At 35.3% G+C, this 19,265-nt stretch overlaps 1 protein-coding gene across 1 annotated transcript; it reads right to left on the bottom strand.

Annotated features, from left to right (window-relative positions):
• Positions 1–3,806: 3,806 nt before the first annotated feature.
• Positions 3,807–18,731, bottom strand: LOC124632974 (sodium-dependent nutrient amino acid transporter 1-like). The gene is made up of 14 exons (XM_047168021.1): positions 18,583–18,731; positions 13,735–13,875; positions 12,766–13,033; positions 12,267–12,483; positions 11,869–11,912; positions 8,588–8,735; positions 7,104–7,182; positions 6,647–6,750; positions 6,215–6,401; positions 5,802–5,978; positions 5,431–5,530; positions 5,061–5,240; positions 4,836–4,930; positions 3,807–4,274 (listed from the first exon to the last, which is right to left on the bottom strand). The coding sequence occupies exons 1-14, from the start codon at positions 18,583–18,585 to the stop codon at positions 4,101–4,103; spliced, it is 1,917 nt and encodes a 638-aa protein (XP_047023977.1). The 5' UTR covers positions 18,586–18,731; the 3' UTR covers positions 3,807–4,100.
• Between the last annotated feature and the right edge of the window lie 534 nt (positions 18,732–19,265).

The following is a 19,265-nucleotide window of genomic DNA, read 5'->3' as shown; positions in this document are numbered from 1 at the left end:
TCTAACCTGATGCAGCTGAGACTGAATAGGTAGTGTACCAGTATTTAACATGGAGCGATTAACTATCTGACCTCCTCAACCCAGAGAAACGGGTCACTCGATGTAATAAGACTGGCATCTGACATCCGATACGACGATTAAAAGCCGAAATCCACAAATTTCAATTTCCAATTTCCAAAATACAAAAGAACTCGACATAACAAGGTGGTCACCTAAGGTAACTAGGCTATAAAAGGGTTAGGTAGATTAGTAAGATTGGTCTAATCTGCGCGTCCCCTCATTCTGCGTCCAGAGCTGGGGTGCGTGGCGCCCTGAAAAGCAACCACACCCGGGTGACCCTCTCCGACAGCCGTCGCCGCTGGTAGAATACCCAGTACTTTAGAAAACTTACGTTGAGAAAGCCTGATAACTCAGGACAAGTAATCATTGTCATGATGCACATACTCTTTTCAAAATAATCAAAGTAGGTATTTTCGCCATTTTACATTGCTCAAAATAAGTGCCGGAATTCTTAAATTCCTCAATGGATCAATTAACTTTTACATTAACAAGTTACGCTTTAACTCACCTTTTTTTGCAAACACATACATACATTAGAAAATCGTGTCAAGAGTTTTGTATATTTTTTTTAATAATTATTTCCTAATTTCGGTTACGCATCCCTAATAACTACTGAGACGGTTAATGACGATATTTAAATTAATTTTCACTTAATCATCGAGCTAATTACAGTTGTCGGAAGATTTTACTCACATATCTGGCTCGTTGATAATAGCACGGTGACCATGCAATTTTCAGACAAAACAAAATTTTGAAAAAATCCGATAAGCTAGTGTTTCGCCGACTTCATCGGAATGTGGACTCAAATGGAACTCTAGGTAATGTCTATGTCTGTCTACTTTTATTCCATTTTATTCATAGTTGTCTTACATCAGGAACGGTTTGAAGCTTATGTACTTTTATTTCTTTGAAATTATAGGCACACAAATATTCTTGGACACAATAATTGTAAGCCTTGTCAACTTAAAATTATCATTAATAACTACAGCACTTTATTTATTTAGGAAGTACAGTAATATTGGTCATAAAAGATAAGTGTAAGTCATAAAATTATGCCACAAATACCTATTAATAATGCTAAAAATTGGGGTTTTTAATCGAGCTGAGAAGTTACAAATGTTAAAAAGTATTAATATAAATTATAAAATAATTTTATTTAAATTATAAAATAATTTATACACAATAAATTATTTTAGCCTTTTGAGCAGCCGGCAAAATATTTGTTTATTAAAGGTAGAGATACATCAATTCTGTAGATACATCAATTCTGTAGCAGTGCAAAGGACGCATGCTTTTAAATCGGCTCATGATTACTAATTTATTAATAAGTATTTGATCTAAGCATAAGTAGTCCTACTTAGTGGTCGCTAACATACGTTAACGCATTAAATTACGATATTATAAACCTTCAGGCTAAGGTTTGGATAGATGAGCCTGTTCTGCAGTTATAAAATTACAATGAACAGTGGCATTCATTTTTTAATAAATATTATGTTTAAAAAATAAGAAAAAACTCTCAAATGTAGAATTTATATATACATATATACTTTCTAGGAAAATTATTTTGAACTCGATTCATTAAACAGTTTTTGGAAAAAACAAAATAATTTCTGAATTAAGTTCGTAATTTAACGGTATTTGTAAACATTTTTTAAAAGTATGTTACACATTTTCTTATCCTTAACGTATCTTATTTCAAATAAAAATGGGAGATTAAAATCGGTTCACGCAATCCAAAATACCTACCACCGAAAACCCAAAATACATAAGCCATCTAGTTTTTACAGAGTAGTAAGCTTCCCGAGAGTTGTCGCTGTACATTGGGCAACTTCAAGCTGTTAAGATTTTTTCCGAGTTAATGGGGTCGGGGACAGAGTAGGGTCGAGATAGGTAAGGGCTCTGGAAACTACTACCCCTGTATTGAGCGGGTCTTTACCCCCGAAAAAAAAACAGCTATTTAGCTTATTATATGAAAAATATAAAATTTCAATATTTATTTTTGAATTTAGAATTTGTAAATACCTAGATTTAAAAAACAATAATATAAATGGTATTTCATAAGTATATTGTATTACATGTGTATTACTATATATTTTTTATTTGTTCATCAATTTACTCTTCGGTTTAATTCAAATCTATGGCTTGAGTTCATAACAAGTGCGCAATGCAATAAATGCACTTTACATGCCTATAGGTAAACGATGTAGGAGATAAGTGTCAGTTTTTGGTGAAGATAAAGTAGGTATAGGTTTCTACTATAACAAAACTGCGATGAGATGCGAATTCTTGTTTTTAGGATTTGTAAGATGGATCGCAAAAAGATCATTGCACTGCTGTTATTGATAAATAGATATAAAAGAAAAAGAAGATTCTGGGTTTTTCCATTTATTACGATTATGAATTCTGATACGAACTATTTTGATCGATAGTACTATCGGTTGAGAACTGCCGAAGATATTTTTTCTTGTAATTTTAGAATTAGCAAATCTTCATTTGAAGAGCTTTTGAGTTTATTATTATAAACATGCCCCATGCCCTCAAAAACGATATGCGAATTCGCATCGCATCGCAGTTTTGTGTGGGGCCCTAACACAATCTTTTCTCTCGCTTTGTTTCAGGTAGCGTCAGAATAATATTATTATAAGCAATATAATCTTGACAATGCATTAGTATAACGGATGTCTGGAGGCTATCGTAATGCGCATGGTTTAAGCGGTAGTAATTACTGCTTGTCATGGCAGATTAAATTATAATTTCTATCGCTTATCGTGAATAATTTTGTGATTTGAATCGTATCGATTATACGATTAATGAACACCATTTCTATCGACACGTGCTAATCATAAATTAATTCCTTTGATTATGCGTCACGTAGATTTTACCATTAAATGTTTAAAAAAATGTAATCATGATAAAAAAAAAACAATTTTCATACCCTGTAATCAAAATAGTATTTCACTAGTATCGAAAGGCGAAAGCTTGCATGTATTAAACTTCTTATCGCAAAAACGTCTAGACTTTATTTGGTAAACTTTTGTCTGCAGATAGCTGACGTCTTGATTATTATTAAGTGACCTTTGATCCGGTTTGGCATGCTAACTTATTAGTTTACCTTATCAACAAATTACAGTCCTTTGTCGAGTCACCTAATTGATAACTTCAAAAGGTCTCAAAATTTGTTTTTCACAATAGAGTCACAGTAGAATTTTGTGTAAAATGTGTTATTTATTTTGAGACCTTTGAATTTCCATTTCAATTAAAAAACTTCATACAATGTAGGTACGACAATCCAGGGTCAAACAAACTTTCAGTAACTAAACTACAGAATATTTGTATGTATCAATTCTATGTATTAGTTTTGTTTACTTTGTTGAGAACAGACGAGTGTACAAAGTCCGAATAATTAGGCACTTTTCTGATTAGTTATCGAAGGGATAAGGGCTCGGCGCGTGCTAACTATCTGCTTGGCAATATATTAGGAATGCTCTATTAAAGAAATAGATATAGGCGTAGGTAAACCGAATGCTTACAGCTGATTTCGTGCCGACTAATCAAAATTGATTGCTCTAAGCTGATTGCAGAAATATGTAGAAGTAGATAGGTATCAATTTTTTGCCATGTCGTTAGGTTTGTGTGAGCATAGATAATGTAGGTGATCAATTACCTAGAGGGCAAGGATTGTCCGTATTTGTGTTGTTCCTATTAACTTAAGCGTTTAACGTTTTTATGAGCTTTTAAAAGGCTTATTGTTTTCATAAAAATGTATTTTCACTGATATAAAAAGTTTCAACACTTACATACTTAATTGATATTAACTTAATAAATACCCTGAATACAAAAGTACAACTTTAATAAATTAGGTACTATTAAAATAACATTATTTTGGCAATTATTTTCCAAACCTAAGTAGTTTACAATTTACAAGAAATTGACGCTTAGGTAAATTTAAGGTACTTGGAGCGATTACGCTATTTTATAAATACTAGTACTATATTAAGTCTATGAATAAATTTATCCTAGTGGTAAAGCTAGTGACTAGTTTATAGTCGTTTCCTGTATCCGCCGGTGAGGCTGAGCCAGATGTGTCGGGCCCAGGACGTGCGCATGGCGACGCGCTGCTGCTTGGCTTCGGCCTTGAACTGCACCCAGTCGTTGTAGTCGCTCGGCGTGCGAGGACCCCATGAGCTCTTGGCCTTGAACGCCTGCTTAATTGTCTACAAATATCATATAAAGATGTTCAAAGGAAAAGTATAAATAAAATACCGAGCACGACAGAAAGATGAGGAGCGATGCCGTAAGGCAGTTAGTCACCGTCTTGCAAGTCAAATACGGGTGACGGACATGATCTAAATTCTAAATGATCGATTTCGAGTGAACATGTTATTTGACGCGTCCGTCGGAGATTTTTGATTTCTCACAGTAACATTCCTCGTCCCCCTGGTGACGCTAGTTTCTCAAGACATTTTTCGTTATGTAATCCCAAACGACGGGAAAGAGATCAGGCATAAAAAGTAGCAAGTACTAAGGTACATACAGATATTTCCATGGCATTTTTATAAGACGCCATTTAACAACCAGCAATTACAGGCAGTTGCATCACATTTTTGCGTCATCCAAATGTAGATATAATTTGATAAACTAAAATAATCGTATTATTTTATGCGGTCCACTGATGATCCTATCTATTGTTATATGCTAAATCACTTTATATGGAGGTCATTATTAAACAGGCAACAGTACACGTTCACAACATTAATATTGAAGGTATAACTCACTTGGATGAAATTTCCAGTTTTGTTCTTGTACATGGTAAGCGAGATTGAAATCGGCACGAAGAGAATACCAACAATAAGCATCATGTATCCAGATACTGAAAAGAAAAAGAAACGTTTTATATGCCTATTAGTTTATGCCGTAGCAATTTAAACACAACTAGAAAGATGAGAAAAACGTGACTGAAGAATTTAAATCAATACAAAATATTAAAGTTATCCACTAACCATATCCAGCTGTTGGGTAGGTATAGTAACCACCGAACAAGAGAGCTTCATAAGAGGCGAAAGCGTAGATAAACACGGTGATCATCATAGCAGGCATGATGAGACCCCAGCAGAATCTCCAGTAGAAGCCAGTCTTGATGCCCAACATGAACTCGATGTCCACGCACAAGTTCTCCAAACCTGGAAAATTCAATTACATGCCTTAGTTTGAATATTAAGAACTGAGGTCCCGGGATACAAGTTCCTATTTGTGGATTGTTATAGCGTATCTTCTTTTACATTTCGAAGACATGACGGAGAAAATTATAGTTTGATAAAAGAATTGCTTCTAGAAGTATTATTAGAAGAAAAACCATAAAGAAGGCCTTACCGTAAATCCAGACAACTCCAATAATTTCAGCGATAGCACAGAAGAGAATGAGGAAAGTTCCACCGTAGTAGTCAACCAACTCTAGGATATATTGACCTCCCTGTAAAAGTAATCAAGTTAAACTTTTAGTAGAAAAAAAAGAAAAGTTAAACCTGCTAGTTGTATACTTTTCGCCTGATCAGAATTTAATTGCAATATTTTACAACATGATGCATTTAGTATTAGACTGCTCGACTATCAACTTTCGAATAGGTAATCGATATAAAACAGCACTCATATTATAAAAAAGTGGTAAGATTTTTATTAGGCATCTTTAGAGTTAAGAATGAGACCGAAAAGTATTCAGAAAAGTCTTGAGAGAGTTTACTTACAGGTGTGACGTAAATCAATCCGACGGCGAAACCGATGGTGCAACAGAAAGCAGACATGAAGACGGTACGAATGCGGGGGAAGGCGTCCATCATGACTGTGTTGATAGTGGACAGCAGCGCCACCGCAGACCCCACGCCGAGCACAGACATCATCAGGAAGAACAGCACCGAGAACAACTATAAACAAATAGGTTAATTAGGTTAAATGTAGGAAATCGTTTGGGACCGAAGCCTGTCGTCGCTGCACAATATTATATTAAGAGAAATTTTAAAACGGTCCAGAAGGAACAAAGATAGGTTTTAGTAAATTATGACTATCCCACTGGCACGTTTGATGATTAATCACAAAAAAATAAAGGAAGAAGAAATCGTAACGCAAAGCTACAAAACTACAAACCATTAGAACAACTGACCTGTGGCAAGAATGTCTTCGAAATAGCATCAGGATAGGAGATGAAGGCGAGGCCGGTACCAGCAGAGCCGATCACATCTTTAACCTCCTGGTTCAGCTCAACAGCCAAGTTACCCAAAATACCGAAAATGGTGATTCCGGACAGCAAGCTCGTGAATGTGTCCAACGTCGTTACTATCATAGCATCTCTGAAAAACAACGAATATCGGTTAAATTCTGCGACTATGACTTAGGTAAGTACTTTCTTTGTGAACTAGTTTTTAATGTTTAATTCGATTTTATGTTCCTACTACTCTATCTTAAAATACGATTAAAATTAGCCTATGCATGTAACTCGAGGATCGTGTAGCTTCCCAACAGTAAATAGATGTATCAATAAACAAAAAAATCTTTGTAATATTTTTTTAGAAGACGTGATAACATAGGTACCTACCTGTAAACATTTTGTCTGAAGCCGTTGTAAGAGGAGAACATAATAATAGCTCCGGTGCACACGGACAGAGAGAAGAACACTTGCGTTACGGCGGCGTACCACACCTGCGAAAGATTTACAAGAACAGATATTATTATGATTGTTTATGTTGTCAGTTCGTTTTGTCTACTTCTTTTTAGCGAGTGTCTGAGTTTTCTCAAATCCGCCTGCCTGATGGCCTTTGACGTGGAACTATAACAATGACTGCTGCAGAGTACTATTCGGGGACGCTAGCGTTACGTGTCTTCCGAGGCACGGGGATGTAACACTGCCAATTTACAGACTCCGGGCTGCTTTATGAAAGTTTCTAAAACCCACAAACCGATTTCAGCCCAACCCGTTAATTGGACCCGTACTACTAGACCAACGAAGCAGTCAGTTCGTTCTGTAATAATAAAATTAGACAAAAAGTACTTACATCCAGTTCAATAAGTTTGTCCCATTGTGGAGTCAAAAAAAAAAGAATACCGTCGCCTGCTCCAGGGAGGATCACAGTGCTGAAATTAAACAAAGTTAAATTTCAGCAGGACTCCAATTATTTATTGTGTGTCATCTAATATATAATGTCATTGTCATGTAAAATAATTTCTTGATATATTGTTTTCTATTATGCATCAATTTAGTGTTGAAAAAATTGAAGTTTAAAAGGAACCCAAAACAAAAATGTGAAAGACTGCCAAGTTCGATAATATGGGAATGCTTCGCCTATAAAAGAAGTGAGATCTGAATAAGTACCAAGTTATACACATACCTCAGTTAAAAATAGTTACTTTTTAATGATGTCACTTGGCAAGTTTTCACACTCCTTGTTATAAACCTACTAAACGCAATGAATCAAGTATTTAATTTTCTATTAAAACTTGCCAAGTAACATCATTAAAAAGTAACTATTTTTAACTGAGGTATGTGTATGGAACTTGGTACTTATTCAGATCTCACTTCTTTTATAGGCGAAGCATTCCCATATTATCGAACTTGGCAGTCTTTCACATTTTTGTTTTGGGTGGGATTTCATTTATTTTTGTAAGGTTGTTTATTTTATTTTTTTCTTATGATGAAGTTAGTTAAAGAAATGTCTCATTTATACTATCTTTCAGATTTTTTTTATATGCACTATGTTTCTTACAAAGAAGTGAACTAGATTAACTAAATGGACTAGATTTACCAACTGACTGACATGACATGTTATCATATATTATGTTCGTGGATCAAAGTTACACATTTGTTATTTTCGAAAGTGATTCACACTTGGCCGTTTTCAGATTTTTACTTTACTTTGACTAAATACAATCCTTTGTAACGAATTTCAGATCGGTACGACCATTCGAAGATATATTATATAAATATAGATAAATTTAGTTCGTTTTAGTTCCTTAGGGGTATACATTTACACCGGGTATAAAACACCTTCATTATTTTGAAACCGACTCACACTTGGCCATTTTCAGATTTTTCCCTTTACCTTGACATAAGGACCTACCTCCATGCCAAATTTCAAGTCAATACGACCATTGGAAGTGGTCTAGGTTTTTGATGAGTGAGTCAGTCAGTCAGTGAGTGTATAGTAAAAATAGCGATTTTCTGACGGCAATATCTCAAGACCTACAATAGGTATATTAATGAAATTTTGTATTTTAGATAAGTGAGGGGGTCTCAACAGATACTAGAAATTTGATATGCGTAAATAAAATAGATTTTGAGTTACAGGGGGGTCGAATTTGGCCCGAAATGGTTCGTGTAATATAACCCACGGCCGGTGTGTCGCTTTTTTTGCTCGAACTTGGCGGACACACTGCCGTGTGTCTAGATATGTCGTTTTTTTATTCGCCTTTTCACTTTACGTGTCTGTAGGCGATGTGGTAAGTATTAGTTTTCAAGGAAGTGTATTAAAGTATATCTTACGTGATGAGCAGAACAATCATGACGACATATGGGAAGAGAGCTAGGAAGTAGGCGGCCTTGCCGGAGCTCTTGACACCACGAGCGACAATCACGAAGATCACGAACCAAGCGCCTGCCAGGCACAGCACCAAGTGCCATACGGGGAGACCTGTAGGACGAAATATATATGTTATGGACCATGTGATTAATTCGGGCATTATTTATAATGCCTGAGCATTATGAATAATGTCTAGCTTTATCGGGCCAAGTGATTAATAACTATCTTAACTTCATTATTTATCACATTGTACGGGCATTATTATATTGCTACATGATAGTTGGGCAAATTGATAATAAAGCATATTTTACGCGGTGCGAGGGTGGCAGTTGTTCTAATAAATAAATCCTGTTACTTGCTACATATTTTATGATTATTGTTTTGCAAATTATATGTTCTATTTTAATGGGAAATTATAAGTCTAGCCACAAAATTATTTATTGGACAATTGTCATCTAATTTACTAACTCGGCCTCGTTTTTTTTTATCTCATTTTACTTGGCTTGTTTTTTTATGGTAGAATTTAATTTGGATTCAAAACATTGTATTAAAAATTGAAGTAAGTGACGAAAACGAATCGCTGCAAAACCGACTCCACGTAGTCTTGTCTGCCCTACCCCTAGAGTGTAATTCAAAACCGCGTAGGCGCGGAGGGGCGAGGCGGCCTGCGAGCTAAGGCGCAGGTAGTTGAAGCGCTCGCCGCCGCGGCTGAGGCTGGCCGGCTCTGCCGGGCAGCAAGTCGAAGTTGCGGTGGTGAGCGTGAAAACCATCTGCGACGACAAGCTCGCATGGGACCGCCGGAGCCCCGCAGCGCCGGAGCCGTGACAGAAGCCATGCTTGCTGCATGTTGCATGCTTACTTCCATGCTGGGTCAATTAATATGGGATGTGTTATATTTTAAACGTACTGAGTAAAAAAATTAGAAGCTAAATAAATATATTTTATGATGTCATTTAATAGTATTTTAGAAGTTTACTTTAGTGTGTACTTTAGAATGCGTGCTACAAATTTAGATGCTAAAAAATAACCATCATGCTGAGTTGTATTTCGAGTGGTTTATTAGAAGATAACTAGTGGCTAAGATAGTATTATTCAGATGCTCGTTAATTGTGGCTGACTTAGTAATTTAGAAGGCAACATAATTTTTTGGGGGCGAATAACGATATTAAAAAGAAGCCTGTTGAAATAGCACCCTATTTTAATTATATTTTCATTTGACTTTTATTTAGAGAAGATGCTAATTATGCCAAATAATGAATCTGATTGCTTAAACTTTAGTTTATTTTGTTTTACGAGGGCTGCCTTTTAAGTTGTGTCGTTTGAAATAAGTATAGATAATCCAATAGGTTATTACCGTTTATTATTTTTTTAAGAATACTTAGCGATATTTAATGCACTTTTGCATGCATTCAAATCAGTTTTTAAATATTTATTCCATTCCAAAGTGGGGGTAGTCAAAACGGCCGATTTGTATACGTCAACAGCTTCTTCAGGTGTGCTGAAAGGTAGTCCACGAAGAATTTTCTTAATTTTGGTTAATGTATTAAAATCATTAGTGCTTAAGTTACAGTTGTAAGGTGGATGATCCAATATTACAACATTTTGGGAACTCAAAAACATCGGTGTTTGGCGGGCGGTGCGCGAACTTGCATTGTCATGGTGCAGTATCATTCGAAGTCTTGGATAGTTTTTTCTAAATTCGGTGATGACTTTTGGCAAACAAACAATGGTATACGAGTCAGCGGTAACCATGTCGCGATATTTTAGTACAATAGTGGCGACACGATCACCCTTTGCCAAAAACGAGACAACCATTTTTTTTTAAGTGCTTTGCGAGCGTACGACTTTGGTCGGTTTTGGCTCGTCTTGGAAGACCTAGACAGCTGACTGCTGCTTAGAATCCGGATCATAAGCGTATATCCAGGACTTGTTATCACTAACTATATCATAGACCTGCTTTGACTCTCCTCGGTCGAATCGCTGCAGAGTTTGACGTCACCAACTTACTAGGGCTGTTTCTTGGTCGTCGCTAAGAAAATGTGGTATCCATGGAGAGATCATCTATCTTACGCCAAGTTCTTCGTGTAGGATATTTTTGACTGTGGTCCCTGAAATGCCCACGGATGCCTCTATTTCACCATATGCTACATGTCCGTCTGCGAGGATTAGCTGCCGCACAGCCTCGATATAAACTTGCATCATGGCGGTTTTTGGACGACCTTCACGAGGCTTGTCACTGAAGCTAGAGTGCCCAGGTTGAAATTCTAAATATCAGCGTTCTGCGGTCCTAAGGAATGGTGCTACATCACTAAATACAGAATTAATCTCTTTCTAGTACTGAAGTCGCGACAATCCCCTTTTAAAGTTGTAGAAAATTATCGCACTCAAATTTTCCTTACACATTTCCATTTTTGCAACCGACCTGTCACCTTTGAATGGACGATACAATAAAACTATTCGACCTATTTAAAAACATTCTTTTGTTTTCGAATTCTAAATTCAAAAAGATTCAAATAGCATATATATATATTTTTAAAAATCGCGGGAGGTTACCAAACGACAGAACTTAAAAGGCAGCCTTACGTATAATAATAAGTCATTTCTATAAAACAAAGATATGTTGTAAAGTAATTATATTTTATGTTATATTTTTAATATGACTCTCCTTAACTTTTAAATGCAAAAACTAGTGGATTTTTAAGGCAGAAGTCCTTCATAATTAATCCAAATCATGAGGCTGATTATTTAAGTGGTTTAATATTTAGTTTATTTTAAGTTAATAACAATAAAAAATATGAAATTAAATATGTTTGTATTACTTTGCCCAAAAGGTCACGGGCAATATGTATAGTGACCGGTCAGTTTGATTATTGGATAATTATTATCGAATTGCACTCTCATATTGGGCATTTTTCATAATGACCGGGCATTATGTATACTGCCCAATTTATCACTTGGTCCATAACATATATAATGTTTGTATCACAGACGTTTTTTTCTCTTTCAAGTAAAAAATACTAGATGGGTTTTGATGAAACTATTGGCAGTAGTACTGGTAGTACAGCTTATATATGTACATAACAGAATAACATATAGGTTTTTTATCTCTCTTTTTGTCTCAGGAAGCGGGTCATGCCGCTAGCTTAGGCTGGTATACGGATACCAAAATACTCTCTGATCTCGGTACATCTATTGTAAACATATAGAGAAATATATACTACGAACGTAAAATTGTGTTACTTACCAAGTCCACCCTCAATACCATCTTTCTGCTGTAGAACTGTTTTTCTGGAAATAATTAATGTCTTCTTTAAAATCATGAAAATAAATCGGATGCTTTATAAAGAAAACAGTACTTCAACTAAAGCAGTTAGTTTATCAAAGAAATATGATATTTACAAAGGATCTTCGCTACATTCGGTATCTAGTGGTTTCGTGGTCATTTGGATACATAAATAAAATACGGATACAAAGGGATCGATAATCTGATAACTCGATGTACATATAGGAAAAGGATAGTCAATACAAAATGTCGAGTGCTATCTTATCTAAAAATATATGGGACTGACATTGTTAAAGCTGGATTACGTAGTGTACTTCAGTACCAAATACCATATATATAAATAATAAGAAAATAATTACAGGAAATAAAGTTCAGCACTGCTGGTGGCGTTTTCTGTGACTACGCCAACCTCTTGGCTGGGGTCGGACGGTACGCAGTCATCCCACTCGGGCTGACAGATTCCCCACGGTAGAGTAGCCTGGAAGCTCATAGCCAGGTAGAACAGGCACAGCGCGACTATTGACACGTAGTACGACAGGATGTACCCACAACCCAGAGCGGTGGCATAGCCCGTCCCTGGAATAAACAAAGATCAATAAGATGACATAAATCATAAAGTTTCGAAAATGTGTTTTGTTTTATTTAAAACCAGGAACCCACCCCGGCTTCGAACTGGATTGCCCCACTATTTAATATATTTCATTATACAATAAATAAACCTTCCTTTTCAATCACTCTATCTATTAAAAAAAAACCCATGAAAATCGGTTGTGTAGTTTTGAAGATTTAAGCGTACAAAGGGATATAGGGACAGAAAAAGCGACTTTGTTTATACTATGTAAGTAGTGATGATCATACCTTTCATGGCTGGTGATAAAGACCAGACTTTAACTGAATTCCTGGAACTGAACTGTCCTAAGGCGCATTCGAGGTAGTACATAGGTTTTCCGATAAGTAGCAGTACAATGACGTAGGGGATGAGGAAAGCTCCGCCTCCGTTCTGGTAGGCGACGAAGGGGAATCGCCACACATTGCCGAGACCGACTGACGTGGCGATACATGACATGAGGAACTCAAGCTGGTTGTCCCACACTGCGCGCTCGGGCACGACGGTTTCAGGATCGACCTGGAAATATAAAGTAACAGTGAGTACATAAATCAGGAAAAAAGGAGCTCCTATAAAAATATATTAAACGCATTAATTAGACAAAAGGTATTGTAGAGGTAGTACTTAACTAAGTATATTTAATGAATATTTGCCGGTGTGGCTGTTTTTTATTGTTAGTAGTAGGAACTTCATCGGTGTTTACATTTTTAGCTGTGGATTATTTTTATCTTAATTGTGTTTAAAACTTTGCTTAGACTCTTACTACATACAATGTTTGTTCTGATGTTATTATTAGTCTACGTGAGTAAGGTGCTTCACCCTGTTATTGGTCATCGTAAAAAATGCATAAAGATAATATATGTGTAGGACTCATTTGTTATCTTCCAACGTAAACAGAGAAAACATTGTTAAAAACCAATCCCAACGTGTTACTTTTCAGTTTTGCGAAGGACAATGACTAAGTCCCGAGGAAGTAATAAAATTAAAAATCTCGAATAACCTACATAGTCGCGAATCGATGTTTACTTCACAATAATTTTCATAGTCTTTCTCATACATATAATGATCATCAGCAGCAGGTGTTTAAAAAGACTAGCGATTTTTTATTAATTGTTTGATTACCGATACAAACCCTAAAAATCGGCAGTGGTAGTTTTAAGACTTCTAAAACCGTAATAAACCGTTTCTTAATGCAAAAGAACTGGCTACGCATCACTCACTTTTTTCTCATTGTTTCCGCTAACCCCATTAACTGGGGCTTTCTCGGTCAATGGCGGGATCGGCAGTGCTCCGACTCCCACGCGTGAGCCCTGCCCCGGATCCTCCGACGACAGGTCGAAGCCTTCATTGTTTTCGCCACTCTGAAATCACATAAGAATAAACTTTTACTTTCGTTACTTACACAAACTGTTAATTTTTTCAACGTAAACTAAATATATATTTACCTACATAAAAAAGAAACTTAAAACTAATAAAGGATGGTAAAAAATTGGTCCTCATCGCGTCACCCGGCTGTCACTGTACTCAATAGAAAATTATAAAATTAATAAAGAATTATTTATAATCTGACACTATCTCTGATTGCATTCTATGTGGACTATGCGCATTTATCCGGACCTATCTATGTAATTGCGCATGTTTGATGGAATTTGATAAGTCGATGTTTCTTTAGATACACACGAGTATTATCATCGTACCTTAGGATCGGCGTAAGTGTGAATTGAACTAAAGTGGATTAAGTAAAATCTGTTGGATACAAAAATTGCCAAGCGTGCCAAAAATTCACGGCTAAATTACTTCTAACCATAGTTCTCAAAAGTTTGATGCCTACAGTCATTGTAGAAACTTCTATCCCTATCTACATTTATGCAGAGGTTTCTATAAAAAATACAACATTTGCACCAAAAATGTACCTACTTAGACGTAGAAAATTTTCAATCATTTGTTTTTAGTCATGCAAACATGCAAATTAGTTTCTGTGGATCCAAAATATAAATACCTAAGGACATAATGTCAAAGATAGGATTATTTAATACGTTGTACTTAAATGATAATAGTGCATTTCGATAAATGCAGTAAGTTTGTCATTACAGTCGAATTGGGTCTGAATCTCTCACCATAGAATCGGGCGTCAATCAGTCGTCAGTTACTGCTAATTAACGAAAAATGCTGGTGTTAGGTCAGTAACTTTAATCATTCGATAATTTATTATTTATTGACACGTTTTAATCTCACGATTTCGTATCTTCACGTGTGCTTTAGTGCAAACGTATAGATACGCGACACAGCTAAGTGCTAATTATTATTTGCTTGTTACCAGTAGCAACAAAAAAATCCAATCGATAGGCGATTTGTAGATTAAGTAATCATTACGAACATGATTCTAATAAAATGATCTGTTCAGCTTACTAACGATTCAAAGATAGGAATGTTGGAAGATAAAAAGTATGACGTTGAATCAGATATTGGACCTATCTAAGTACCTAAACTGAATTGAATTAATTAACACGACCTCATTGGTTCCATTCTATTCAATGCAGCATTTCAAGAACAACTTTTAATAACACAGATAATTTCCATGTTTTTATATCTTGCTGACTACCAAACAGTACGATAACAGCGACCTCGCTTTTCAAATGTAAGTTACCGCTGGTTCGCGTTCTATATTGGACAAAGTAATTACAATATAATGATAGTACTTTGAGCTATGAATTATTGGTTCACATAGATTAGGAACATTAGGCGAATTATATTTCATTATGGGACTGGTATATATGTAGATGTCGCAGCCATCCGGTTAGAATGACGTTGTTTAGTAAAACGGCTAGCTGTTTGATTGAGTGTCTATTTTAGTCAATTCTCTGCGACATAGGTAGGTATATTGTATGATACCTTCCCCACTGGGAGGATATATGAGGGGTCTGCCGTAAGGCGGGCAATTGCCGGTGGGGGACTGGACGCCATAGATTCCCAGACCCCTCCACTCAGGTGAGGTCGGAGTGCCGCTGGGCCTTTTTAGTGGGTATACCGGGAACGTATTTACCGGGGAGTCCCACATACCCCCCTCCGGTCCCCGACGGGAAGGGGATGCATTTTTAGCCCAGCGACAACAAAAAAAAGGTGTATATATGATACGTATCCTAATGATTCAGACTATATTTCAAAGCAAACCATAAAGCTTGAGCTTATGCTTTTGTAGACGAACTAAGGGAACAGATAAAATCCTAACGTGGAATTAAGTATATATCAAACATTATTATATTATCGATATTCAATTGAACGATATTTTATTGGTTTCTGTGAAAAAACATTTAAGGAAAAACCCTACCACGATTGCCCATCAGTTTGATAGTGTTTTAGTGCGAAATGTCAGTGCGAAACTCCTAACCTTTTACTGTTTCCCTTCTGAAATAAAAACCGGCCAAGTGCGAATAGGATTTTCATGAGGGGTTTCGTATCTATAAAATTAGCAAAAAATCGGCGCAGGAAAAAATATAGCACGATATTTGAAGAAGAGTTTCCTGATGATTTTTTTAACAAATTGAATCAGACCCATTTAGTTGTTAACCAGCAAAATATTGCCACGTGTTCAGAAGTCCTATGATCATAAATGCGTTATCTAATTATTCATAAAAACATTGCCGATAATTTCATATCTTCAGATAATTCATAATCTAATCCTTGTCATTATTTATGAGATTAAGATAGCAAGATATATGGTAATAAAATAAATGATTCTAATATGGATAACGTATTTTATGTGTAATTGTTTTTTTTATTATAAACAATTGTATTAAACTAAGTGAAGTAACGTTTAATGCTACTACGGCTTAAGTACAGTTACTAATTACCTGAACAAATAGATAGACTCTATTAGGTATCTAAATAATTCAGAAATTCCACCAATGGAATATAAACTTTAGTGCTGCCAGAATACATTTCTCAATATTATTTATTATCAACTGATACAGATTGATCAAATTAAAAAGACATTTAATTATCATAAACAGGATCTTATTAACGCGTGCTGTTTTACGAGTTTGTATTAGTAAGTAGGTAATATCTCTATCATATTACCCATTTACATCAAAATTGTTTACGTCAAGATAAATAAATATTGATCCTTTAGTGGTAATTAACAATGATAAAAAACTCAGGTGATTAATTTTTGTAATGGATCTGAATACACGTCAAATAATTTATTCGTAATAAGGAAAAGAAAGACAAATTGTTGCAACTTTGCAAGCGTCACTAGAATATCACGTGTCTGCTATCTATTGTTGTCCTTCAAATGCCAACAATGTTTAGGGCCCTTAAATTAAAAGTTAGCCTCTTGACTCGAGGAACCCCGCCAGGGTCAAATATTTGATTTAGAAAGGCAACAAAATTAGACTGTGTGTACCTACAATGTTATTATTTTCGATTAACAAGTAGGTAATTAAGTTTTCAGTACCTACACGAATTTCAAAAGAAACGCGACCTTTCTGCTTGAAACTGGCGTATAAAGCAATATCGTCGAAATTGCTTGAATCATCAAAGTTAATCATTAACTTTTGCTTATTTTTATACCTGCAGATTATGCATCACCGTCATCAAGTGTTTATGGAAGCAATAAATATTTGTTTCAATAATTTATCGAATATCCAATAAGATTATAACGAACTTAGGATTTGGCATCACTTTAATAACTATGATTTACAATTATGGATTACTAATTATCAAATTGTAGAGTCACTATTATTTAAAGTTCTTACAACTGAAAACAGTTACATATAATATTTACAATGTTTATAATTTGAAAGTTTTTACAGAATTTTAAGTTTTGGATAGTTATAAATTACTTATCAACTACGGTTATAGTCGTCCGAACCAAAACAAAATTAAATAGGTACCTATTTCTTTTTAACTCTTACTTTGAGTTAGGTAAACATTAGACCCGGAACTCACATAGGTATCATATAAATATTGACCGATAAGTAGGTAATAAAACGAAAGTTTGGAACCAATGACTCACCCAGCATAACACGCATATAATCTCTGTTTTTACAGCTTTTGTGACTGAAAAGTATTTTTTTATATAAAATAAGAGTAATACCGCTTTGTTTACTCTATTTAGCATAACCTACTTGTTTCTATACTGACATATTACCAAGAAAAACTATTTCTGTTTAGTGGACGATGACAATATAGGAAGAATAAGCAATATAACATAAATAGTGCATTATGTTAAATAGTTGTAACAAGTTTTCTTTAAATATGTGTAGGTACTGTACCTATAAACACATTCCTCCTGCACGTGAATCCTACAACAATGCCTTTACTTATGTAACAAGTTGTACTTATTTAGGACACAACAGTGATACAAAAAGTTTAACGCACAAACTGATGGATTTGACCGTGGCAATGAAAGTCATTACCAGGCTATGTTCAATTGCGCATGCATACGTTATTATGGAGTGACTTTCATGTAGGTAGAACGCGTTTAAACGTGTATTCACTTCTAATAGAGCTGTATTAACGACGTTCCTATTTACTGCGAGGATTTACACCTTTCCAATGTAAGTACACATATGTCAACGAATCTGTTTAGGTATTATTGAAGCCGTGATGTGTCCTCGAACATATTTACATTGTGTATCATTCACCTTACTTTGTTTCCCGGTAAATTACAAAGTGACCGCTGAAAGGGTTGAACACATATCTACTTATATCTATGTTTTGCCAACATTCTGTTCGCTATTCATTATCTTTGTTATTGTTTATGATAGAAAATGGAGGTTTTATAAAGAAAGTTATTACAGGATAGCAATTATTGATATCAAAAATGAATTGTGTTTTTTTTACATTAATTCACTTTTAATGGGTATACGGACAATAACCTTGTAGAAACGTGTCATTATAGCAATAAAACTTTACCTTGGTTTATTACAGAGACAGTCCAAAATTTAATTTTATTCCACTAATCACCAAAACACTTAAATATTTTAAAAAATACCTGAAACTTGGCCACTTCAGGTGAGCTGAAATCCAAAGGCTGTCAAGAACTAAAAAATAAAAATTCTGCTCACCATTTTCACAGATTCACTTGAATTGTTTATTTTCACTTTGCGATCAGTTGATCAGTTTGTGATTGGTGGGCAGGCAACTAAGGCGACGAACACCTGCCGCACGCGAGTGAGACGTTGTGGTGGCTCTTCGCTTGTTTTATACAAATACGTATCAAACTGCGAGCACCTGCCGTCCTCGATGACAGATTTCTTCTGTTATCTATCTATCAATAAAAAAACCAATACTCGTAGGTATTTGAATGTCTCCAAACCAATGCCTAAGTGCTTTGGTATATGGACTGCACCACTTAACCCGACACAACCTTGTATACTGATCTAAGTTTGCTACTTAAGCTGCCCGTCTGATTTGATTTGAAGTACCTTGAAATAACTCACCGAAACATAATTTAAAGGCTACCTTTCAACGTTATTCAACTCGCCAATATTTTATGCAATCATGTGCCCATTCATAAGGTCGGCATCTATACATATTACTTAAGTGTATTCTAAAATTACCGATTTAGTAATTATTAAAATGTTGTGGTTTATTAATTCAGTTGGTAGTTTAGGTTTGTGTCTACATTGATTTACGTATAACCATGCATAGTAGTATCCGTTTACAAGTTATAACTCTGCCTAACCGAATGTAACCAATAACTATAAAAACCAACCTAAACAAACCCAGCCTAATGGAATGCAGACGA

This window comes from Helicoverpa zea, chromosome 9, assembly GCF_022581195.2.
Source record: "Helicoverpa zea isolate HzStark_Cry1AcR chromosome 9, ilHelZeax1.1, whole genome shotgun sequence".
Lineage (NCBI taxonomy): Eukaryota > Metazoa > Arthropoda > Insecta > Lepidoptera > Noctuidae > Helicoverpa > Helicoverpa zea.
The sequence above is the reverse complement of the archived record's forward strand: the minus strand, read 5'-3'. Positions and strand labels throughout refer to the sequence as shown.